This window comes from Falco naumanni, chromosome 2, assembly GCF_017639655.2.
Source record: "Falco naumanni isolate bFalNau1 chromosome 2, bFalNau1.pat, whole genome shotgun sequence".
NCBI classification, from domain to species: Eukaryota; Metazoa; Chordata; class Aves; order Falconiformes; family Falconidae; genus Falco; species Falco naumanni.
Genome location: NC_054055.1, coordinates 96,247,351 through 96,272,675, shown reverse-complemented (window position 1 = coordinate 96,272,675; position 25,325 = coordinate 96,247,351). Strand labels below are relative to the sequence as shown.

The following is a 25,325-nucleotide window of genomic DNA, read 5'->3' as shown; positions in this document are numbered from 1 at the left end:
GGGAACGCAAGAAACAGCGTAAGGAATGGAAACCGCGTGGTGATGTTTCGGGGAAGCAGTAAGGGCGGGAGCAGGGCCGCCGTCGTTCTCGGGGTGCAGGCACGCTCCCCCGCACCCCGCTCCCCCGGCGGGCACAGCCCCACGCTCACGGGGCGGCGGGGCACCGCCAGCACGGGCGGCAAGGCCGGGTGAGTTGCCAGGGCCGAGAGCCCGCGCCGCACCCGGCCCGAGCCCCGCCGGCCCAGGGCAGGCGGCCATCCTCCCACCCGGAGGGACGCGTCCCCTCGCCACCGCTCCCCCCGCGGTGACCAGCAGGGCGGGCACGGGAGAGCGGCCGGGCTCCGCGGCAGCCGCCCCTCACCCGCCGAGGGCAGGGGACGCCGTGCGCCGCGGCGCAGCCCGCCTCCGCCCGAGGAGCCGGCGGCCGGCAGGGGCGGGGCGGGGCCGGCCGGAGCGCCGCCCCGCGGGAGGGGGCGGGGCTTCTCTCCTTTGCGCCATGATGAACAAATGACCTCGCGGGGAATGAAATTTAAGTTCCACCGTGGGGAGAGAGTTCTCTGCTTCGAGCCCGACCCCACCAAGGCCAAAGTGCTCTATGATGCCAAGGTGACCCGCCGCGCGCGACCCTGCCCCCCCTCCCCGCCCCCGCGCGCTTCCTCCCGCACGCGGCGGGGCGGGGCCGGCGCGGAGCCCGGCCCGCGGCCGTTGCTGCCGTTCGCGCGCTCCGCCGGGCGCCGCGCGCGCCCCCGAGCGGGAGGCGGAGGGGCCGCGGCGGCGGCGGCGGCGGCGGCGGCGGGGGGGCGGCACTTGTTGCGGAAAACGGGTGCTGGCCCGGGGTGGGGGCAGCCGGCGAAGCGGCTGCGGGCCGAGGGCCGCCCGCCGTCACGGGGCCGGGAGACAAAGCGAGGCGGTGCTCGTCCCCGCCGGGCCTCTCGTACCGCCGCCGTCGCCCCCCGGCCGTCCCAGCCCGCCCCTCCGGCGGGGCTTGTCCCCCTTCCCGCGGCGCGCTCCGGCGCGGCGGCGCGCGTAGCAGCCGTGTGCGAGCCCGTGCGCCTTCCCCCGGCGGGGCGGTGCGTCCCGCCGCCGGGGTGACGGTGACAGGGGCGGGCGGTGGAGCACGGGCCGTCGGGGCCTTGCCCTCCGGCGCGGCGCCCCCGGGGGCTCGGGGAGTGTGGGGCGCTGTTCCCGCCGGCCCTTCTCGCTGGGCACCTGCGAAGGAGCTCTGAAAGTTTTTCATCCCCGCGCTTACGTAGCACAGCTTGGCGTGTTGCCCCTCCCTGCTGCCCTGCGCTTACTGCCCGCCCTTCTGCCGTTCAGAACGGTTTAGATGGTCCGGGTGGTACGGGAGAGTGTACAGAAATACGGTAGCAAGCAGTGGGTGGTGGACCATGAGCATTGCAGTAAGAGGTGCCTGACTCGCTGGGCTGGGCCTTCATAGTAGTGATAGTAATTGTAGAGCTTTACGTCAATTTGATCTTGTTTTAGGGTATCAGTGGGATGCGAGGTGATCTTTCAGTGCCAAGTACTCAGCGAACTGAGTTGTGGTTTTTACCTTTTGTTTTGTTACGGAGAGGGATGACAATGGAGGTACTGCAGCCAGATTCTTGACCAGATTTGTGCTTTGTTGCACATTTGCTAGTTGTGTAGATTACAGTTTTTCAAACATCTTTGATCAGGAGCTCCACCTTCCTGTCATATTTTAGGCTGCACTTTTGTTTGTATATATATTTAAATGTTCTAACCACCTGAACAGCTTTAATTGCCAGCCCTAGAGGTCAGCTGGGTGCAAAAGATGATGGTGCCTTTTCTTCTTTACTTTCAAATACCGCAAAGTCCAGCATAACTGTCCTTGACTCCATCAATAGTTCTTATATTCTGAATTCTCAAATTAAAACATTACTGCAGCCTAACTGCTAGGTGCATTTGAAGATACATGGTCTATTGAGAGCCGTTCAAGTGCAGGCAGAATTATTCCTTTGTTATTTCTAGTCGTGATGTTCTTAACGATCCACCCAAAATGACTTTTCTTTTGAGGGGCAGGCCCTTTCAGACTGACCCATTTTACGTGTGTGAAAAAGAGGAAGAAAACAAAGGCTCAGACATTCCTAAAGCCTTTTAATATTTTGTGGCCAAGATTCTGTGTTGTTCAGAGAAGGTTTTCTGATTATATAGAGAGAGCTATATTGTCTGTTGCTCTGACGGCACGAAGAGAGCACACAGGAGAAAACGTTAGTAGCCCAGATGTATATCTCTATATTTGTATTGTGATACTGCATTGTTTTGTATCTCTTTTTGTCTGACTTGAAAGCGTGGGACACTTGAGGACAGGACAAAGATGGTTAGCAGTCCCCAACATTTAAAGTGCTCAACAAAAAAGCTATTTTTTTTGACCATTTAGTATAATCTGTATCGTGCTCTTATCAGTGTTCACTGGCAACATTGTATGTATATTTCATTTCCCTAAATGCATGCTTCTTTTTTTCTTTGTGCATAAACTCCCTAAATGCTGGAAGGCTTACTTCCTCTAAGGTTTTTAATACACGCTATTCAATATTTGTTTCAGATTGTTGACATTGTTGTTGGAAAAGATGAGAAAGGCAGAAAGATTCCAGAGTATCTGATCCATTTTAACGGTTGGAACAGAAGGTAAGATCCTGTATGCATGGTTTCAGTTCTTCCATTTTCTTTGTTTTATTGTGCAAAGAAAGGCATTGTGCAGAATATCGAAAGACTGATGTTTGCAGGAGTATTTTTTTGGTTTTGTGAATGCCTGTAATGTTCTTGCTGATGTTGCCACATTGGTCTGTATCCATAAATTTCAGTGGATCAGTTTGGTAGCCGTGAGTTTAAACTTCATGGGATATCTGTCTTCAGCATATACTTGTGGCTCCTAGGTTTCCATTAGTAAAAGGAGTTTATACTTTGTTAAATCTAGACCTGGATTCGTCGGTTATCAAGGCCACAGTACAGGAGTGCAGCCTCTGACTGTGATCTGTAGCATGTGTCGGTACTACAAACACTCACATGTTAAATCAAGGTTTGAGAGATTTTAGATAGCAACGTGAGAGTTTAAGCCATGTGGATACAAAAGGATGCAAACCTTGTGATAAAGAAGTTGCTTCTGAATGACATTAAAAGAGTGGATTTTTGGATTTAATATATGTTAATTTATTAGTAACTATGAGTGGCATGTATTTGTAGCCGTTGTTAATTTTCTTTGATCTACCTTAGCTGGGATAGATGGGCAGCTGAAGATCATGTTCTTCGTGATACAGACGAAAACCGCAGATTACAGCGTAAATTGGCACGGAAGGCTGTGGCTCGCATGTAAGAAATCCTTTTGGTCTCAAAATGAATGAGACATTCAGTTTCAGATTCAAACAAATACATCCAGGTGTCTACAAGTGAGTTTAGCCTCTAAGCTCACACTGTAGATGGTAGATATCTACTTAGTACAGTCAGTGCATTCTAGAGAGCTACTCTTCTCATACTAAGGTAGATACCTCCATATTGTTATTAAACAACACTGTGAATGACTAACACTTAATAGCTATGTTATTTTAAACTATTGCTGCAAAATGCTTGTGTATGGGCTCTACATCCTCCCAAAGTAATGTACTTGAAAAATAACTTAGGAAAACCTGAAGTATTTTTCAGCCAAAGGCAATAATCTAATATTGGTTGGCCATGGCTTGAAGAACTGCTTAAACACATGAATATGAGGTAATGTACAGACATTAAGGTATCCACTCTCAAATAAGCATTGTCCAAATTATTCCGGCATTAGTTAATGAAGATAACACAAACATACGTTTCCTGTGCATTTGCATGCGATGTAATCAGGATAAACAAATAACACTAGCCAAATTTCAGTGAACTATTTTATGTTCTGTAGGAGAAGAAAGGGAAGAAAGAAGAGACGTTGCAGGTTGCCTGGTGTTGACTCTGTATTAAAAAGCCTTCCTGCTGAAGAAAATGATGAAAGTAGTGAAAACTGTGAGCTTATTTTCATTCTTTGATAACTAGCATGATGCCTTTAACTTTTTGAGCTAGGTGTACTGTGCATGCTGTACCATGCTGTTAGGATGGCACAAAGAGTATCACGGTCCTGTTTGAAATACATGGAGGCAGTCATATGTAGAGTGAGCACTATATTTCATGCTAAGCATCTCTTTTCTTGTATTCCAGAGGCTTTTCCTTGCATCACTTGCACTCTAATCAATGATTTCAGAGCTTAATGCTGCTTTGTTTAGTGTAGTATTAATAGGTGCAGGAAGCCCTCAGTTTTCTATTTGGTCTTGGGAAAGAAGACACTTTGCTTACTAGTGTTTCTATGTATTTTAGGGGGCAATAAGATGATTATTTTTTTTACCGCCCCAGTCCACATGGCACAAGGATCTGTTTCTTGTCAGCTGACTGGCTGATTTCACTGTCAAACCAGATCTTTAATTTCATAGGATTTTTCTTTGTAGCTTGAAAGCCAGCAGGAGCACTGGCTGGCACTTGGCTGATGTTCTGGCAACTGTTGCTGCACAGATCCAGACTTTCCAATTGGATGGTTAGCACATTAATCCCCTGTTCAGAGCTGAAGTCTGATAAATGTTGAGAAGATTTGTTCAAAAGTGTAGGGAGCTTTTAAAAGTGAGTGGTTTTCAGTTACAGGGGGTGCAAGAATGCTTCCTGTAAATCTCTAAATGTCTTCTCTTACATCTTTAGAAAGTTTTTAGTTTGCTGTAAATAATACTTATCTGTTTAATTAAATCAGAATTATTTATCCTCATTAAATAAGACAAGCTAGTTGTGCTTTTTTGGTGGGTTGTTTTTTGTTTTGGTTTTGTTTTTTTTTTTTTTATTGAGTCCTGAAGCTGTTTGGTCTTAACCTCTGCAATGTAATGATGTGAGATAAATATGTGAAATCTCTTTTACACAGCTATAAGTAGTTCTTCTTCTGATGACAGTGATGAAGGAACAGATGAAGAAATAAAAAGTGAAGAAAGTGACATAGAAGAGAGGACAGAAATGGTATATTCTTGAGCTCCTTAATAGAATTTAAACAACTGTATTTGAAATTCTGGAAAAATTGAAGTAGATGAAATATAGGCCACAGTTGGTTATTTAGCTGGAATTAAAAGCGTAATTTTCCTATTCCTGGTGCTTACTGTGGTTGAGTTTTTGAAAATTGTAGAAGATGCCATATTCTTGTAGGATTCTTTGATATTCATCTAAAAATACACATTTGGTTCTTTCCCTCCCTTTCTACACAGAAGGCTTATGTGGAAAGAATGTGGCAAAGTGGGTTATCCACATTTGTGGGTGCTGTAAAATTTTACTGGTCTATGCAAGTTGGACAAATCCTAATAGGAGCAGGATCTTTCCGGCTTTTGTATTTTACTGTGAAATGGACCTGTCAAGTCTGGTCTTAAATTAGAATGTGGAAGACTGACTCCAAGAAAAAAACATTTATTTTCTCTGCATTATTAAAAATAAAGTACAGCATGAACATTTGTTCTGAAGGTCTGTGGAACTGAGCTACTACGGTGTGGGTGATCTGAAGCAGCAAAACCAAACAAATTTCTGTTCATTCTTTTGTGCTAAATACTTCAGTGAATGCTAAGGTAAAAAAAAGTTTTAAAAAATGAATTTGCAGATTACAGTAAGCCATCCACTTAAATATTTACTATATTATAAAAATAAAACAATTTTATTTCTGCATGACAAAACTTGATTATATATTGTATCCTGACTATTGAAGTTCTTTTTTGCTAATATTCATAAGCACAACTGATATGTTGTTTCTTGCATTGGTCCATTGTAGAAAGAAGAACAAGACACTCATACAAAAAGAGACATGGAGGAAAGAGCAATAAGCATAGAAATTCCTGAAGTCTTGAAAAAGAAGCTTGAGGAAGACTGTTACTATATTAACAGAAGAAAACGGGTATGAAATGAATGTGCAAAGGGTGGTCATCAAAAGTAGTTCTTGTGTATAACAACTCCCGATTTTTTTCTTAAACTTTATTGGACAGTATGAGGAAGAATAAAGAGTGTAGGGAGCAGAACTCAATAGCTAAAACAGTGAGTTGTCATTATATTTAAGAATCTTAACGTTTCAGTACCCAATTGTGTTTTAGAGTACAGGTTGGTTTTTTTAAAGCTGGCAGTGTAGTAAGCTTGTTAATCTGACCATGTTTTTGTTTCTCTAGATATTTGTAAAGGGTTGGTCAAAATAAGGGTTGAAATTAATCACTCCTGAAATTACTGCATGCGATTGGGACTTACTAAACTAGTTGGTACACTACAAGCTCCAGTTTTAGCTTGGTATACTTACTAATTGTTTTTAAGATATTAATTTGTTGTTTCTTTTTTAGCTAGTGAAGCTTCCTTGTCAGACAAATATAATAACCATCCTGGAGTCATACGTGAAACATTTTGCTATTAATGCTGCTTTTTCAGCCAATGAAAGATCTCGGCACCATCAGATGACTCTACATGCTAATATGAATCTTCATTATGTGCCACCAGAGAAGAAGTAAGTAATCTTTAGTCCACAAGAAGAATGACCTGGCAGTCTGTGTTCTGTTTCAAGGCTGTTCACTTCTGTGGACTTATGCTGTGATGTATGCTGAAGGAGCTTAAAATATTTGACAGATACCTGTCTACAGTACTACAGTAATACTGGCAGTTTGTTTATTAGTGAGAGAGTCCCTATACTCTGAAAAGTCATGGTGCAACAGCATCGATATCTTCTTTTGTCATGTGAGTGATACAGTTCTTGTAAATATTGTGACCAGTTTTGGAAGAATGTGTTGCTGTTTGTGAAGCACTTTTTGAGCACTGAGGGAGTATCTGACACGAAAATACCCTGCTTAAATAAAACTGTACAGATTCAAATTTTGTAAAAGATAAAAATTTAATATAAGCACTTAGAGAGCTTCAAGTGCAGGTGATTTTTTTTTTTTCTTTTCCCCCCATGGGATCCCAAATCCTAGAGTCAATATATATAGTCAATATAGGGAAACAATGTGTTTAATAACACCAATCCTGCATCTTATTTGCAGTTTTCTCAACTGAGTCGTATATTCTTCTACCATGCTACAAATGCAGTGTTTTTGTTAATGCTGCATGTTGGCAGTGTAGTGGGTTTTTTTTGTTGTTTTCTTGTACGTTAAAGAATTTCAGTATTAGATGGGACTGCTTCTTGACCTAAGTCTACACTGGGGTGGAGTCTTGGATTTTATCAAAAAGAAGTCTTGACTTGTTACCATGTTCTATTTCAATGGTTGCTATTGCTTGCAATATTTTGGTCTATGCAAGTGTCTTGATTTATATTGATGTCTTTCATTATTTGACAATTGGTGATACTTCCTTTCTTTGTAATGTAATTTCCCAAACAAAGAAGTTAGATGAGACATCAGAAGTATGAACAGAAGGTTGTACGCACATTATGATTTTTAGAGGTGTATGTTTAAGTGATTTTCCTTATTAAAGCACAGTCTTTATTAAGAAGATGTGTATAATTTCAGTGATCCATTAGTAGGAGAGATCCAGCTGACAGCTTATGTACTGCCCTTACTGCTTTAACACAGAAGGTAATTGACCTTCTCAGACATGATAGAGCTTCTGCACATGATGCTCCCCTGACCCAATTTATATGTAGTATTTTTTTTTTAAAGCTGTAGTTCTAGCAGGTGGTATGTAATGGTAATAAGAGGTATGGAATTTATTAATGTGGGTCATTTTGGCGGAATCACATTCCTGTTACCATACACATACATGCACTTGAAATGTGAGGGACTAATACCTTCATAGAGGTGAAGGTGTTGCAGGTGGGCTGCACTCAGTGTTCTTGGTTCCGCTTGTAACAGCACATCTGCTCACCACCTAACACTGTGAGTCTTTTACACAAGCCTAAAACTGAAATTCCTCTAAATGTGCTGCTCTGAAAGTGTCCTGTTGGAGCAGGTCACTGGAAACTGATCTCCAGTGCAAATGTATCTGGTTTTGTTGGTTCACTGGCTATCTCTGAAGCACAGCCTTAACTGCATCTTAGAAGCTGTAGACCAAATTCTGCATACGCTTTTTACACAAAGATTCAATCTGTTGAGTACCTACTTTCTCTGGCAGGTGCCTCTTCTGAGCATTGTAAACTTGGAGAGACAAAATAATACTTACATGAAAAACATCTGACTGACTTGGTTTACTGTAGATTTTATTAATCCAGTAAAAAGTAACACAACCGAGCAATTGTATGATACGGTGAGAGCTTATTAAGCAGACTTTTGAAATTTGTATTTCTGAAGTTACCAACAGCAATTGCTGTCTTTATGCTTTTAATCACTTACCATTACTTAGTGATGAAATCAGCATATTGTAGTTAGCATGTTAATGATCTGTATTAAAGGGGAATTTCCTACAACTACACTGAAAAATTGACATGCGACTCTGAAATTCATTATCTGTTTTTTTTTTTTTTCCGCCCCCGCTTTAGTGTTGAGCTATGTAAAGAGATGGTGGATGGGCTGCGAATAACCTTTGACTTCACACTTCCATTAATTTTGCTCTATCCATATGAACAAGCTCAATTTAAGAAGGTAACTTCATCAAAATTCTTTCTTCCCATCAAAGAAAACTCAACAAATACTAACAGGTATGTTGAGTAAAAGAAGTCTAATACTGCTTATCTCCTAAGGAAAATGCAATAAAATACGGTTATGTGTTCAAAATGGGATGATATTCTCACAGGGTTTGACTTCAACATTTTATCAGGTTGATAATAAACTCTTCTTGCTTGCCTGAATTCAGGTTCTGAATTTCTATCTGGTTAATTCCAAAGGGGTTTATACTGACTGGTGTAGAGATATGCTGCAGCTTTGTGGCGGAAAAATTATGTTGAAATGTAAATTTGTATTCATTAACTTGTAAATCTGGAAATAAATATACTTCTGGAAAATAGTATTTAAAAGAGGCCTCATCACTTTGATAGTTATTGGGAGGAGATTGTCTAATCTGAGTAAGTATTTAACAAGATCTATGAACCTGGAAGAATCTCTTTTGGGGGAAAACCACTGATCTAGAGATCACTTCTGTAAAGCTGCCTTTTATTTCCTAGAAATCAGGAGGAACTTTCCCCAAGTCCTCCTCTATTGAATCCTCCGACGCCTCAGTCAACTGACAGCCAGCCTACAACGGGGGAGCCAGCCACGCCAAAAAGACGAAAAGCTGAACCTGAAATTCTGCAGTCGCTGAGGCGTTCTACGCGCCATAGCTCTAACTGCGACAGGTTATCGGAAAGCAGTGCTTCCCCACAACCTAAACGACGGCATCTTGAGACCCCAGCTTCTATGCCAAAGCTCTTCTTGCACCTGGAAAAAAGTAGGTTTTGCTCTTTAAATTGTTGCTCTACACAAACTTACATCTTGTTGGGTTTTTTCCTTCTTTTTTATCAGTGCCATGTGGACTGCGAACTGAATGATTGCAATGGGAATTCATTACTTTTTGTATCAGTTATTTGTTTCTAAGGCTGTTATACCAAAGGGGGAAATACAAAGCAATATTCTCAGTACATTGGTACTGTGTTTCTCAACAGAGTTCAAGGAGTTGCTTTTCTGTGAGCCTGCTGTAGGATAGCATATACTGAATTCCAGTATTTAAGACTTTAAACGTTTTAGCAGCAGGCCTTACTTATGTTTAATAGTTTATAGTTCCATAAAACAAATGATAAAATCTTTCTGATTTTTTTTGTTTTGTTTTTTTTTTTTTTCCCTTTTGAAGAAACCCCTGTCCATAGTGGATCATCTTCACCTATAACTTTGACTCCTAGCAAAGAGGGGAGTGCAGTTTTTACTGGCTTTGAAGGTAGAAGAAACAATGAATTGAATGAGGTAACAGATTTTTGTTACTGTCCTAGATTCAATGATTAAAGGTTTCATGGACCTCAGAGCAGGGCTATGTAAGAAAAAGTTTTGTTTGTATTACTTATTTCATCTTTGATTTTTAAATTCTGTACAGACTTAATTATTTATGGTGCTATAAAGATTTCACAGCCAACATTTTAATGTTTCGTGTTAGGTTTTGTCCTGGAAATTGATGCCAGAAAATTATCCACCAAGTGATCAACCGCCACCTCCTTCATATATTTATGGATCTCAACATTTGCTACGGATGTTTGGTAAACCGATGTGGAACTCTGTGCTTAACCAAAATTGCTTGATTTGTTTGGGCTTTTGTTTTGTTGTGGTTTTTTTGTTTGTTTTTTTTTTTTTTATTCCAGTGATCATATCTGTGCGATTTACCGTTTGCTTTATCATATTTAGTTTTCTTCTTGGAGAAACATACATTTTAATCTGTTTAAATCTCTTAGGCTGTTCATAAATTTGGTTTTCTTTTACTGGCTCTATAAGCCTTCACTTAACAAAAGCAAACAAGCATTACTTCCAATACACTATCAAACATCATTAAATCAAGCATTCACTTTCTCAGCACGTTTCTTTGTAGTGAGTCTTTGAAAGGTCACTGAAGGATCACTGAGTAACTTGCAAAGAAAAGTGGAGGCTGCAGGGAGAAGAAATTTTTATATTCTTTTCTGTAGAGTGGATAAAAGTAATTAGAAGCTGCTTTTACAAGAACAGGTGTAAACATTATTTCTCTTATTTACAGTAAAGCTACCAGAAATACTGGGGAAGATGTGCTTTCCTGACAAAAACCTAAAGGCCTTAGTAAAACACTTCGAAATGTTTCTGAGGTAATGTGACGCGATGCACCACAGCAATGTTTACATTCTTAAATAGATCCTAAATGTCCTAGAATGACAAAGGATTTTTACAATAAGATGTTAGTTTTCTATAACTACAAGAATATGATAAAATTAATATAAGATTTTAGTAATAACAATTTGAATAAAGATTAAACCAAGATTTCTTTGATTCTTTAATGCAAATTGAAGGGAACCTGAGCTCCCTAGTTTTGATAAACACGGTGATAGAGAACTGAAGTATAAACGTTTGTTTGGTAGTATGTATTGAAGAACAAGTTTGACTTAGTTAAGTATTATGAGGAAATACAAACTCTGCATTGCTAGTTTTTAGAGCATAATCTGAGAGTTTTGATGTTGCTTTGATAGTAGCAGGGGGAGAAACTTGTGGTTTAGAATGTTTCTAATTATGGTAGGTTTTTTTAAAGAAAAGACTGTCCTAACTGAGCTTTGAACGGAAAGTTTTCTCTGTTATGCAGTGCAGTGGCTTGTAGAGGTACCCAAACTCTCTCTGACCATGCTTGCTCCATGGCTGGAGTCAGTATGGTCATAACTGCACCATGATCAGCTTTGTTTGTGAGGTACTTTGGGTAGTATCTGTGCATGGAAATTGTACCAGTAGTTAAAATGTGTGGCACTATATTATGCAGCATCAATGCAGTGGAAGATAAATTTTCAAGGGAAAATTTAGAGGAGAAAGTGTTGTAAATGGTAAACACCTGGAACAAACGTGGAACTCCTAACTATGTTCTGGTCAAAGACTTAAGTAGTCACCTACTGAGAAGTAACATAATGTAGTACTAGCATATCAGAAGTCCTGTTAGAGATCAGGGAGGTAAAACTATTAAAATGCTTTTACTTTAATTGTTTATTGAAAATAAAAGCTGTCTTAAATTTCAAAGTTTCCAAACGACAAATTTTTTCTCTTGAAGCATTTAATTTTCAAGTTTTGCTGATTCCTTTTTTTACATTTCTATTTTGTCAAATCCTTGTTAGTATCCAAAATACCTTTAAGTTAAACAGGACAGTGTTAGCGTTTATTGTTGGAAACCTGTTTTTGCTTGGTGTGAATATTATGTAGGGTGCTTAACTTGCTGTGGATCAAATCAGTTTTTACCAAACCTCTGCCTGTTCAGATTCTTCTGACTTGGTCAGAGCAGGTCTCTACTCTTTAGCATCTTAAATGCAGTTTCTTCATACTGAGTCTATGGATGGGTGGATGGGTTGGGTGGAATAGGGGGAAGGAGGAAACACATCCCCCCCCACCCTCCATACAAGTAGGGAGCTAATTAAACTGAAAGTACTAGTGGTAGTATCCATGTGTCTTACTTTTCCATCTGACCATCTTGTTGAAATGTGTAGTCATCTATAAGTAGAAATAAAAAAAAATAATCAGAAGGCGTTTCCATATAAGCGTTTTTAGGTCAGATAGAGCTGTGCTTTTGAAGCAAATCTCTCAGTAGTTCCGCTTACCATGCTTTGTCTTGTGCTGTGTACACAAGCTGCATTCCTTTTGGAAAACACTTAACCAGTAGTGTGCTCCAGTGCTAGTGGGCATTCAGTCCTTAAGACCGGACTACAACTAAACTGGAATGAGCACCCTAGGGCAATCATTGTGTGGATATTGCATAGCTGGTACAACAAAATATTGAGGGATGTGTGTTTTTTTCCAACTGCTTTCTAAGGCAGCATCACGTATGTTTTGCTGATGCAGTTCTCAAGGTTTGTTTTCTGTGGTGAAATAATTATTTCTCTTGTTTCATCAGAACTGTTCAAATTGAGAACCTTCCTGAAAAAACATCCATGTTACAGTTACTGCTGTAGGAGGCATGTGATCTTGGGTAGCTTTGTGATAAATACTCTTCTTAGATTAGTTTCCTTACTGGGCATGCTACTGCGTATTCAAATAAGTAACATAAACTCCAATGCAAATTATTAGATTTTTTTCTTTTTTTCAAGTGTGTTGAAAATGTGTTCTTGGCACTTCAGGATTTCTTTCATTTGGATATTTATTTCCGTATGTCATTGAAAGTGGTCAAAATTAAATTTTCTAGAAACCTGTTCAGACTTGATTTTTATCACAGAAATACGTCTGCATTAGCTGGTTCTCATCACAAGAGAAAACTTGAGGCTAAGGTGAAGCATTGTCCTTCATTTTTCTAATAGCAGAAAAGGGATTGAAGCTGTCTGCTTGCATTAATAAAACTGTTTCTGAATCTTCCTTTGAATTCTAGGTAGAATAGTCCAGGCAAAGTAGTTAACGTATTTTTAAAGAAAACTTTCATGTGGTACACAACTGATTTAGTTCTGGCATAGATGCTGATTTAATTTTGACTTTAGATTTTATGCCTGAAATTTACAGTTTCATTTCACATTTGCATTATTAATCTCATGTGGGCTGAGAAACAGATTTAATAGAACACTTCATCTGGAAGCTTGTTTTGAGTTTACTCATACTTGATAGATGCATTAAATTCACTTTGAGATGCTACATGGGTAGTTTTTTCCAGTCATGCCCTTAGATTGCTGCTAGACAAGATTGATCTCAGTTTCCCAGGCAACATATATTTTTAAGGGATGTATGAAATGGACTTTTTTTGAGTTTCATATTAAGTAGAAGCTGTACCCTTTGTGCTTAGTGCAGCTTTCTACTAGCATGCATAATGAAACTTTCTTCATGGAGAACATGAGTATTTATTTCTCAATTATAGAATTTGCACAACTAAAAAAAAATAGTTTCTCAAATTAAGTGCAAAACTCTTAGTCTTTGCCTCAAAATTATTTAGCTTCTGAAATAATTTATAATACTTGCAGAAGAACAACAGCCTGAAATGGACTTCAGTGACAAACACGCCAGTTTGTTTCGGTGAATTTCACTTACAGCTTGAGTTTAGTCTTCAGGAGCAAGCAGTGGGAGCTAACACAGTAACTGGTGTGTACTAACTGCTGGTCTTACTAGCAAAGGACCCCTGATTAAGTCTTCTGCCTGTTGATATTTTTTGAGATAGAATCATTATTGCCTTTTAACTAATACAATTATTTCAGCTGTATTTTTAATTAAATGCTCTGTGTGCTGTATTTTACAACTTCTCTGTACTGTGAGGTGCGTAGCGTGCCTCCAGGGGCAGCTTGAGTGATGAGAAATGGATAGGCAAGAAGCTGCCAGTTTGTTTCCATTGATTTGAACACATCCTTGACTTGAAAATCTGTTTTGGGATCAGAGTGGTCATTTATCAGGACTGTTGACCAATAGGAGATACTTAAAAATTAGGAGAATATAACATGTCTGGTTTTAGAATAGCAAGACATCTTCACTGAGGTAATTCAGTTAATGTCATTTGCATTTTAGAAAAAAAAGCAAAACAAAATGGTACAGCACTTCAGAAAGCCATAAGTATTTTGTAAGCGACGAAGTATTTCTAAAATAATGCTTCTAAAATTTCTAATACATTTTTCCAGATGAGGCCAATATGTATTATTTCAGATTATGGAAAATTGCATTCTTAATGGTCAAAGACTTCAGTGTTGTTAAAAAGCCACCACTGATATTTCAAATTCAGTATATCCTGTAAGTTGTCTCTTTCATTTTAGATCTTGGTTTTTTTCCTGATGTTTTACAACCTGCTTGTCTCTATTGTGCCACTTTGCTCCACGGGTAGAAAAGTATTTTAATACTGTTGAGCATTTTATAAGAAGGAAGCCAATCGGAATGTGACCAGACTAGACAACTGTGATAATAAAATGTGTACGTAGAAAGATGACAAATTGTTTGAAGTAACTTCGAGACTTCGATCTCTGGTTTTGATAGCACAACATTTTTTGAGTATCGTAATTTTATTATATGTAACTGCAGTGGCGAATTATGACCACTAGTCTGTGCTAATGTGCAATTAATGAGAGGTTATTAGTGGCTTTCTGAGAAAGAAAAAATGAATCATTGCACATGGTGAATGGAATAGAAAAAAAATGGTATTTAGGTGAAGTTGCTTGTGAAGGGAGTTCCTGGTCATTGCAACTAAATAAAGTTGCAAGATGGCAAGTGATTAAAAATCACTTCTTGAAAGATCACAAAGAATGCAATTCTGCTACTGTTTCTTATATTGATTAGGGCTTTTCTATTTGCCTGTCAATTTTGGGATTAATTGGTTACTTGACAAAAAGTACCTGTGCAGCATAGCAATTACAACATACTAGAAAACCTTATGGAATTAAGAGCCTAAATGTGAGAAAACCAAGGTTCTGAGTGTAAATGGACAGTTGTGTGTTTATAGGCACAAACAGGTAAAGGAACTTTTTTTTCCTAAAAGTTTTGTAGCAAAGGAATTCTACTTGCACAGTGAATCCATATGCCTTATTTTAGGCATTACTACTGTTGTATTTGGGCTTTGCTGTGTTCATTGACTGGGATAGAGAGGTAATTGCTATTTTGGGTCCTCTTGAACTTCTGCCACCTTTATGTTGAATGCTTCTTAGTCAGTGAGTACCTGTTATTGTACTGGTTCTTACTTTTGGTAGGCTTTTTTTTGACTGGTTTGACTGCATAATCTGCTTGTGTGTACTTACTGTTCTTTACTAAGGCTTGATTGCTTTGCCAAAAATACTTCCTGAAACTTCACCATGTAGATTGCTTGTCTTCCTTCTGCTTGCCAAACTGTCAGGTGCCTGGGTATTTGAATGAATGTATTGCTACATATAATAGCAGAGGCTTGGGTCACGCATCTAACTGAAAAGTTGTCCAAAATATTTTTAAGTGTGTTGTGGTAGCTTTTTTTAGAAAGCAAATCTAGGACTTGATTCTGGGATCTGTGTTGGCCTTGCCAAAAGCGAGTCGTTATCCTCAAGACCAGCCAAGGACTGCTGTATTGAGCTCTTGTAGGGCTGTTTTCCCAAAAGGTCTAGTAGAAGTTATCACTTCTAATTTTCACTCAGTCTGATTATTGGAAATACTATGTTGGCAGCTTGGCATCTTCGGAATTCTTTGCACTTGCTCTTTAAAGGCCAAGGAAGATGACCTTGCTTTCTGTATGTGGATGAGTGACAAGAGTCCAGTCAACGAAACAAGCCTGTTTGTTCCTTTGGTGTGGTTCTTGAGACACTGGATATCAGAATAAACATCTGAAACTTTTTGCTTCACTTGTTTTGTTGACTGCATTGGGCTGATGATGAACTTTGTATGGGCAAGCTTTTACCTTGAACAGCCTTATACATGCCTGTCAGTTGGAGAGGGTGGGGGGTAGGTGGTGGCATACACTTTTGTGTGAAACCAAGCCTTTTAGCTTTCAAATCCTGCGTCTGAGTAGTAGTCTCGGAAAGGAGATAGCTTCTTAATCTGCAAATGACATTTCTTTTGATGAGGTGACTCATAGAGTTAGGATCCATCATGCTCTTTAAGCAAATTCCTTTAGATCATTACAATTGCCTTTCAAACAGCATCTACCCCAGGCCACTGATCTCATCAAAGCATCTGCTTACCTTCTAGAATTCTGTACCGTGTGTAAGATGTCACCTTCTTGGAAACTTTTCCTTTTAACACTTTCCTTACACCTTTATGTCTGAAGTTGTCCTTCTTAAAATCAGTAAAGTTTTCCTTCCTTCATAATTTCCACACTTTCCAGGCTGCTCCTGAGCTTATTCATGTGACGGTAGCTGAAGTTTAGAAGAATGTTTTTCTTCGTGCAGGGGCTGTTCAGGTAACAGGTTGTGTTGACGCTGCTGAGACAAGGACATTTTTGCTACCAGATGATGCTCTTAAAGCTCATATTAATTCAGGGACTCTGAAAAAGGTTCCTTACATACATGTGTCAAGTGGGCTTTTAATGTGGGTAATGATGGTTCCGTGCCTCTTTTTGCTAGATCTGCCTGCATAACTGTCAGCCAGATGGTAGTGTATTTGTGAGGGTATTGCTTGGAGTCACCTGGGGTAAGCTTGCTTACAGACTGCCACACTTGAAAATCAGAACACAGGAGTTCTTCAAGCTAGGTCACCCTTGTGTCTGTTTCCCTTGTCTCCATCCCCTCTAGTCCTTCCTGGAGTGTTGTTATTCTAGGAGCCTTGGTAGAGAGGTTACCTCTATGTTCTGAGCATGAGTGTAAAGCATAAGTATTCTTTTTGCAGCTGATCATGATGAGAAAAAAAGGTGCAGTCTTAACAGCAGGTTGTTTATGTGGACCATGCATCTCAAACTCAATTACTCATGTGTAGGTGTATGCATATGAACTCTGTAAAAAGTGTAAAAATGAAAAAGGCAATAATGCAACAGGTGACTGAATTAATCAGGTTTGCAAGTTAAAAGTAATGAAACAATTCATTGCTCTGGATAGCTAAATAGCAATGTGCTTTCTGATCTATAGCTGAACGTTGGCTCTGCTTGCTAAGTACAGCTCCCTCTGTTTTTAAATCTCGGCTCCTGACTTGCAGGTGCCGGTGTAATTGATCTTTATGCTATTTCAGCTTTTCTGAGGGCAAAGCATTAGTGAAATACCCAGTAGCTAAGAGTCTTATGAGACTCCTAATATTTCTGTGCCAGCTTTCTGCACTGCAATGTAGTTTGAATAGAAAGCAGCCTCAGAAGGGCTACTGCGCTTTGTGTACAAATATACAAAGGATTGGGACAGAAGCTGATCCTTGTGTTCTGTTGCTTGTTTCCTCCAGCTTCTCTGCAGAAAGCAATTTGTGTTTGTCAGCTCTGGGGTATTTTGTGTTTCACAACTGTTATATTAAGAACAGAGACGTACATTTGACTGCATGCATTCTGCCTGCTCTTATTTTTATATTTTTTTGAGTTGTGGCTGTGCCACAGGCATCTCAGCTAAAATTTCTCATCTTTACCAGCTGTCACTTTAGCTTGCACCAAACTGGCATTTATGATTGATGATCTTAAGCAAAAGTCAGGAAATTTGCAAGAGAAAATGAACCTGTTTCCCATTACTTGCCCTTAAATTTCTTGGAACTGTTGTCTACTCAATGTCCTCTGGAGGTTCCTTTGTTTTATTGATGTTCTGTTAAAATATAGTCCCTAGTATGATCTAGCACTTGGTTCTGTGTTTTACAGCATGTTATCCAGTGACACTAGGAACTTGATTGGCCTCTGTAATTTGTTTATCTCTTGAAGTCATTAACAAGTGCTATTGGAGAATTATTAAATTCCATTTGTGTCTCATCTTTGTCTTGTGCAGCCTAAGCATGTTAAAAGTTATACTCAAGTCTATTAAGTTTTAAGCCTTATCACACTCACTTCATACTAATCCCACATATCCCAGTAAGTGATTGGTAGCTAAGTAGTCAGAGGTTGTAGCAGTTACAATGTTCAGGTATTTTGTTAGATTCTAAACTGCTGTGATTTCGGTACTTTTTTTGTAGTGGTTTTCCTAGAGGAAGGGGTGTGTGTTTGTAGTGCAAATGAATGACATGTTTCAGTGAAGACTGGGAGGATCTGATTGTGTGAATTGTTTTTGTGTTTCTTTGGATTATTTTCTACGAGGTATCTATCTCATGAAAAATAGCATTGTGTAAACTATTAGAGCGGTTTATGGCCTTGGCAAGCTTAGAAAATTAGGTGGTGAATGGTTTTAAAGACAAGGGCTAATAATGGCTAAGTAATGTCATTCAAACAGTGTATTAAACAAATATCAGTGATTTTAATCTAGATTTGTCCTATTTTTTTAATTCAAGAAAAGAATAAAACTATTTTTTTTCTGGTTTATTCTTTTGCCAAATTTTTAATTTGGATTCCCTTAGTAGTTGTGACTTAGCATTGATTTTGACTGTCTTTTGTTCTTTCAGGGGAAAATATTTTGCTGCTGGTTTTATTTCATTTCTTTAAATGCTTTTATTTCTGTGTCTGAAAAATTGGTATAATGCAACTAATATGCTGTAATATTAAAAGCAATTTTTTTGATTTGGCAAAAAGTTTTCATAGAAATTTTTTAATAATGTCTCAAACTTAATTATGTAATCCCTTCTACTTTGTGCTATTTAATAAAATCGGAAGCTACTGTTGGACCCAGTGAGAAACTAGCACAGTGTGAATACCTATACGTGAAAAGTATGCTGGAGTAGGATTGCATGAATGAAGACTGTGTGGAACTTTAAATTTACTTAGCTCTTACACATTTATTATTATAGCTTATGTGGTGTCAGTCTGTGGCAGAGCCGGTTGGATCCTTGCTTTAAAGAAAGATGAGAGATCTTACTCTCTTTTGGCAGTACCTGCCCAGCTGAATACTGCCAGAAATAATGTGGTTGGTTAGATAGACGCTGTTATGGGTCACATAACGGAGCCTTTTCTGCCCAGTTCCCTAGGTAATACTTAAAACCAAAACCAAGCTGCCATTTGATCTTCTGGGAATGTATCGGTTGTCCAGCCAGTTCACTTCCCTCTTTTAAACCTTGAAACTTTTTACATCAGAAACCACCTTAGGTCCCTCTATAATGTTAATTACAGAACTCCTATGGAATAAGGAAGTACAGAAGAAGTTGACAAAGTGCCTTCTAAATAAATGGTGACACACTGAAGGATTGATTTCTTCTAAAAAAAAAAAAAAAAGCTTGTATTTCTCACTGCTTTTTTCCTAGAATTAGTAGGATGTAACCAGTTATTCTTCCAGTTTAGCACTTGTCTGACGCCCATGTTTAAGTACAAGGATTGTGTGTGTGTGTAAAAATCAACCTTTTTTGATTTACCTGTGTTTTTGTGCTGTAACCTTTATGTGTGAGCTCTCAACAATTAATATATTTAGATTGCCTTAAATAGAGAACCTTGTCAGTATTCTTTGATGCTTTGGCTCTCTTAACATCAAAGGATATGCCTAGTTCAGACAGTATAACTGTGGGTGAGGTTGGAGAAATGCTATGATTTTACTTGCATTCACCTATACATTTTTTTTTTTTTTTTCATTTGGACTTTCTCGGTACAGAATATTGGTTATGCAAAACTGGTATTTTTAGCTTCCAGTAGTGAAGTTGTCTCCCTAGCCAGTGGTTCTTGAGAGAAACCAGATTCTGCAAATGATATTGTTCCGTTGCTTCCAGCTGAACTCAAACAGAGAATCTGTAGCTAACCTTTTGCCATTTTTATTGATGCTGATCTTTAATATCCAGATATTTTTGAAGGTCTGTGTGTTTTTTCTGGAAAAACAGTTTGGTCATTTCCTTCAGATCCATTTTACCCTTTTGCCCCAATTTGCATACCTGGTATTTTGTTATAACAAGGAAAGAACATAGAGGATATGGTCATTTTAGCTCTTTATTACTTGTGTTAGTAGCAGAACAGTTTATTTTTGTTTTCAGTCCTAAACCAAAGAAAGAGTTGCATGTTAGCAGGGCAGAAAGACATGATAAAATATTGGGTGCTTTGCTGTTTGAATATTTGAAGACCAGCTTGCAGAAATCTGAAATTAGGGAATTGGTTTTGCAAAAGATGCATTTTGTCTTTGAGAGCCATATTTAAATCAGAAACTCATGAGAGGCAGAGACCCTAAATGCACAGGCACAAGAAACAGCAAATCATAGCTTTACTTACCTTTTAAAAAATACGGTTTGACTTAATCATTACTGGCCATTTATATAAAACACTGACATAGTGATAACTGAAAATCCTGTTTTTGACATAAATGAAAATTTTATGTTGAACAGGTGACTGACAAGTTGCAGAAAGATCTTTTCAGGTTTTTTTTTCTTCTGTGATAGTTCTCTGCATTCTTTTTTTTAGTGTAGCTTCAACTTGTGCGTTTGTTTTTATTGAGCTTGAGCACTTTTTTAATGCTATTTGGATTTGCGAATGATAGGGCAAGGCTTTTCTCACTATGTAAAACTTGTAAAAATAGGGCAAGCCTTTTGTATGCCAAATTTCAAAGTGTAATAATTCTTAATTCCCAGGCTGTGGTTTTGCTAAGCTTAAAAATTAATTTGAAAATAGCTTTTTGTCTTAAATGTTTCATGTTCTGTTCTTTTTCTGGTGTGCTTTCTTCTCAGGTTTTTAGCAGAATACCATGATGATTTCTTCCCAGAATCTGCTTATGTAGCTGCATGTGAAGCCTACTACAGTACTAAAAATCCTCGGGCAATCTACTGAAGCTATTAATAAAGATTAAATCTTACTATATGTAGCCCATGACAATGCTATTTTGCCACATGGCTACAAGATGAAAAAGGAATTAAAACAACTTCTGGAGCTGAAGAAATAGGAAAATATCTTCTGTGATGGTTGGATTACTTGGGAATGGAGAACTTCTTTTCAGAGATTTCTATAGACTACGTTGTGAGTTGCTTAGAGAACTGAATATAACTCTGACTCCAAATGAACGAAGAAGCCTTGTTCTGACTTCTAATGCATAGGACTGCATAGGACTATTAAAGAGCAAAGGAAGCAAAAGCAGATGCATTAGCAACAGGACATTTTCATGAAGATAGATCATCATGCTGTGTTTCATTTTAGCTCAACCTCTCCAGCCTGAGAAATAAGACTTGACTACACAGTTACATGAAGAGAATGCATAAGTGGTATCTTAAGCATTTTTTTTTCCTCACAAATTGCACTTCATTTTGTGGAACTGTCATGACAGAAAAGATTGCTTAGTGTAAAGGTGTTTTTGCTGTTTGGCTAGCATAACATCTGCCTCAAGAATGACTTTGTTGCTTGAATGAAAGATGTGTTGCTTGCTTTGCATTTTGCAAAGGTGTTTATAGCTCCTTTCATAGTAAGGCTGCCAGAGTTCCAAGGAGAGCATACGTTGCCAGTGATCCAGCGTTTACCTGGCAATAAATGATTTCCAGAGCCATTATGAAAGAGGTGATTTTTTACAAATAAGCAGAGAAGTTGATAAAGTGATGGCAGTTTAACTGGCAAACACTTCTTTTCTTAATAAAGTTCACAGTGGCTGCTGTGTAAATGTGTGATTTTGACTGTCTAAACCATCTTGTTTGTGCTTGATTAGTACTTTTGAGATTACTAAGTGTGCATACAATGAGGTGAGAGCATTGACAACATAGGGAGAGAAACCCTTTCTGTATCACTGAGTCTTCTACAGACTTGAAGGATGTCTCTTTAGCCAGTTTTAAACACTAGCTCTGGAAATAGGAATTCTGTGAGAAATGGGTTCCTAGAAATCTGACAACACATCCGGTAGAAATGAATTGAAATATCATTCTTGTCTTGTCATCAAAACCTCAGTCGTGACTTAGAACTCTGGCCTTCAGAATCCTCTGCTGTGTCAAGACAGACGCAGATTTTAAAAGCACTGGGAGAATACAGGACTCAAGGCTCATAGAGTACTGCATTAATCACTCTGTAATCCTGCCTAGTTCAGAAAACTTCCATTAGAACACTTACCGGTAATGCAAAAGTCAACACGTTCCTCCCAGAACTGCAGAAACTGGTAGTTAGGAGGAGTCATCTTTCAAATGTCAATGGCAAGCTTAGTTTAAGAGGCCAAAGAAAATCTGAAATCTACTGTTGACATTCAGTGTCACTCCTGACACACTGGTACACTCTGAAAGCTTTTGAACTGAAAGGATAAAGATTACCTCTGTTTTAGCAATTTAGGTTTTGCCTTTTAAAAAAAAAAAAGTAAAAAATATGTTAAACTTAATGGTTGTTAAGTGAGTGTTTGGCATGGATTCATGCAGATTTGGTGATCGTTAGTTCTAAAGATTACCATGTAGTAGTAGTACTCTTTTTTTTTTTTTTTTTATTTTTTTTTTTTAATGCATTTCTGTTGAACCAAAAAAATTTCCTAAGCTTTAGTCTTTCTCAAATTGCAGAAGTTTTGAATCTCTAGTAGAATTCAAGTACCTCAAAATCCGCTTTCCAAACATATTTCATTCTAGGCTTAGGCCCTGTTTTTCTAAAAAGGCAGCTCAACAAAATACTAATGACTGTCTAACGAGATTAATCTTGGAATACTGCCTGGAATGCTCAATCCTTTGTATTGCAGGAATGTTTGTGTGTAATATGGCAAATTTGTTTTTGTTCCACTGTTAGTACCTGTGAGTATAAGGCAAGTTATGAACAGAGTTTAAACCATATTGTATGGCTGTGTTTAATGGTTAAAATGACAATTTCTGCATGCAGAGGTTATTAAAACTGTTGATATTGCCTTGTCATTACGCTATGATGATTCTCAAAATATATGATGGGGGGAAACATTTGAAGGTCTAGTTAATACAGCCTTATGTGAACTAACCTTTCTGTAAAATTCTCTCAAAGCTGCAGTTGGATATAATATTGCAAATGGTCTTGCTTTCGTAACAACAAAAAATCTTTTCTCAAAAGTAGCACCCTTTTGCACTTTTTGACACTTTTGACATGACTTCCCTGGACACCATTTCTGAATTTAAAAAGTTTAGGTTTCTGTATTTTATTACAGTAATGCACATCTTTGACAACTCTACCGTACTGCCACTCTTCTTTTACTGCTTTCCTATTTTTATACCCGATTTTTTCTTTTTGAAGCAGTGCAAGAGGCTTGCAAAAAAGTTGAACCAGGTTGCATAGGAGGGTAGTTCTTATTAGTCTTAAAATGTAGAGAGACTTATGACCCCCCAAATTCACTTTGAGTGGAATATTCAAGGGCTAATGTGGCTAGGGGGAGCTTAATACATTGCTGATGTGAATCTGTAAGTCTTTGAATGCCCTTGACTGATGAGATTTTTGATGGGGTTCGTATCCATCTGAACTGATGAAAGAGGTCTTTGCACTCTGCTGTTTCTCATTTGCTGGTTGCTGTTTGTAGAGGTAATCATATCAATGTTTTCTAACCCGATTCAGTCAAACAGCTCAGGTTAGCTGAAGAAATGTGAAAACTGACTGAAGCGGGCTAGGGAGCACATCCGTGAGTCTGCCAGCAGACTTCAGAGACAGTCTCCTACAGAGGAGGAGCTGAGCTGAGCAAGCAGGTTAATGGGCAGCAGTATACGCTGGCATAGCTGCTTGCGTAACTCACATGTGCTCTGCTTGCAAATTAAGGCTCTTTTGTTTGTGTATTTAAGGAAGTTATACCAGTGTAATTATAGTGCATACTTAAACTGGTAAATTTCTCTGCTGAAGGCAAGTCCTTGCTCTTGCCTTTAAGAGTAGGCTGCTCTAACATCAGGTGTGATACCGGGTTTTGAATATGGCTGGTTTTGGGAGAAGGCAGTTGAGAGCAATTGCAGCCTAGGATTAGAAGCAGGTAATGCAGCTGATGCGGCATGCAAAGTGTGCTGTCTTGTAAGCACGTGAGATGCTCAGTCTGCACAAATACTGCTAATTTCAGTATCTCTTCTGACTTTGTCAGCGTGAAGGTGCCTGAGTAACTTGATATTGTGCCACAGATGCATGGAACTGACTGTATGTAAAATGCATTACATAGATTGTAGCGATTACCAAAGAAGAATTTATTAACAGAATATAACTTTAATGTTCTTATGGTTTGTTCCTAATTTTAGGCTTTGTACCTATCATGCTTCAAAAAACCCCTGAACCCCTTTCATGTGCACTGTCTAGAGTTGCTGCGAGTTTCCTTTTGCTACTGTGTTGCCGTGTTTCTCAAGCTCCATTTCAAACTCCTGTTTCCAAGCTCAGGCTTTCGCATAGTATCATAGAATCCTTTAGGTTGGAAAAGACCTCTAAGATCATCAAATCCAACTGTTAACCGAGCTCTGCCAAATCCTCCACTTAAACTGCGTCCCGAAGTGCCACATCTACATGTCTGTAGTGCCCTCTTCCCCTGAGATGACAGAGGCAGATGTGACCAAGGGCTAATTTAAAGCGTGTTCCATGTCCCGTGCTGAAAGCAGGCTTATGCGGATGGTAGTGTTTCACTTGGCGTTTGGCGTCGGCTGACTGTGTGTGTGTGTATGGTCAGCCGTTACGTTGGAAATGTTTAGCGGTAACTTGTCAAACGGTAGCGCAGGATGACCTTGCTCTGGATTGTGCTGAGCGGAATGTCTGCAGTCAAAGAGGGAATAAAAAGCTGATTGGAAATAAAAAGCTGTTACTGCTTTTCATGTTTGCATCATAAAAAGTGTTATCAAGACGTTTGGGAAATATACTGGGGAGATTGTTATTGGAGTTAAAATATATATGTATATATTAAATCCTTCATTTCTTGAAAATTAGACATTTTCCCCTCTGGAGTCTTAACAGTGTCTCCCAGAAGTATGTATACAGGGGTGGAAATAAGCTTTCTGGGGCGGGGAGGGGAAGGAAGCGACATGTTGTACCATTACCTGAGTGTCAAGTCAAGCCTGTATTGTGGTAGCCAGCTGTACAAAAGCAGAATGCTGGCAGCTCTTGGACAGCCAGCTGCATCTTAGCTGCTGCCCTGGCGTGTGTTTGATCACTTTTTAACTTCTTGACCTATTAACAGAGCTGGAAAGCAAGTTTGCACTTCAGAGCGCACAAACTTTACTCGAAATTCAAGGAGAAAATGCCAAATAACTGCAATGCAAGGATACTCAGGCCAAATGTCTCAAGAAATATGTTTGTCCTGTGTTCTGTAGAATCTCCTGCATGACATGAGGTGATTGCATTTAATTGCATTAACATGTCAAGTTGCCTCTTTATTTCTCTATGTTAATACATCTCAGTGTATT

General features: G+C 39.2%; 1 protein-coding gene across 4 annotated transcripts; it reads left to right on the top strand.

Moving 5' to 3' along the window:
* The first annotated feature begins 454 nt into the window (after positions 1-454).
* Positions 455-22,853, top strand: MSL3 (MSL complex subunit 3). 4 transcript variants are annotated; one of them, XM_040582754.1, is made up of 13 exons: positions 455-606; positions 2,564-2,646; positions 3,232-3,327; positions 3,896-3,996; positions 4,931-5,022; positions 5,816-5,938; positions 6,369-6,529; positions 8,489-8,647; positions 9,110-9,372; positions 9,772-9,881; positions 10,069-10,168; positions 10,657-10,741; positions 20,724-22,853. In XM_040582754.1, the coding sequence occupies exons 1-13, from the start codon at positions 508-510 to the stop codon at positions 20,821-20,823; spliced, it is 1,572 nt and encodes a 523-aa protein (XP_040438688.1). In that variant the 5' UTR covers positions 455-507; the 3' UTR covers positions 20,824-22,853. The 4 variants fall into 4 exon arrangements, with proteins under 4 accessions (XP_040438688.1, XP_040438690.1, XP_040438691.1 ...); XM_040582755.1 differs by lacking the exon at positions 455-606 and adding an exon at positions 1,480-1,587; XM_040582756.1 differs by lacking the exon at positions 3,232-3,327.
* Positions 22,854-25,325: the final 2,472 nt, after the last annotated feature.

Coding starts and splice junctions, on each gene's coding strand:
- MSL3 (XM_040582754.1), top strand. CDS start 508: ATGACCTCGCGGGGAATGAAATTTAAGTTCCACCGTGGGGAGAGAGTT. Junction 3,997..4,930: donor TGATGAAAGTAGTGAAAACT/GTGAGCTTATTT, acceptor TCTTTTACACAG/CTATAAGTAGTTCTTCTTCT. Junction 5,939..6,368: donor ATATTAACAGAAGAAAACGG/GTATGAAATGAA, acceptor TTTCTTTTTTAG/CTAGTGAAGCTTCCTTGTCA.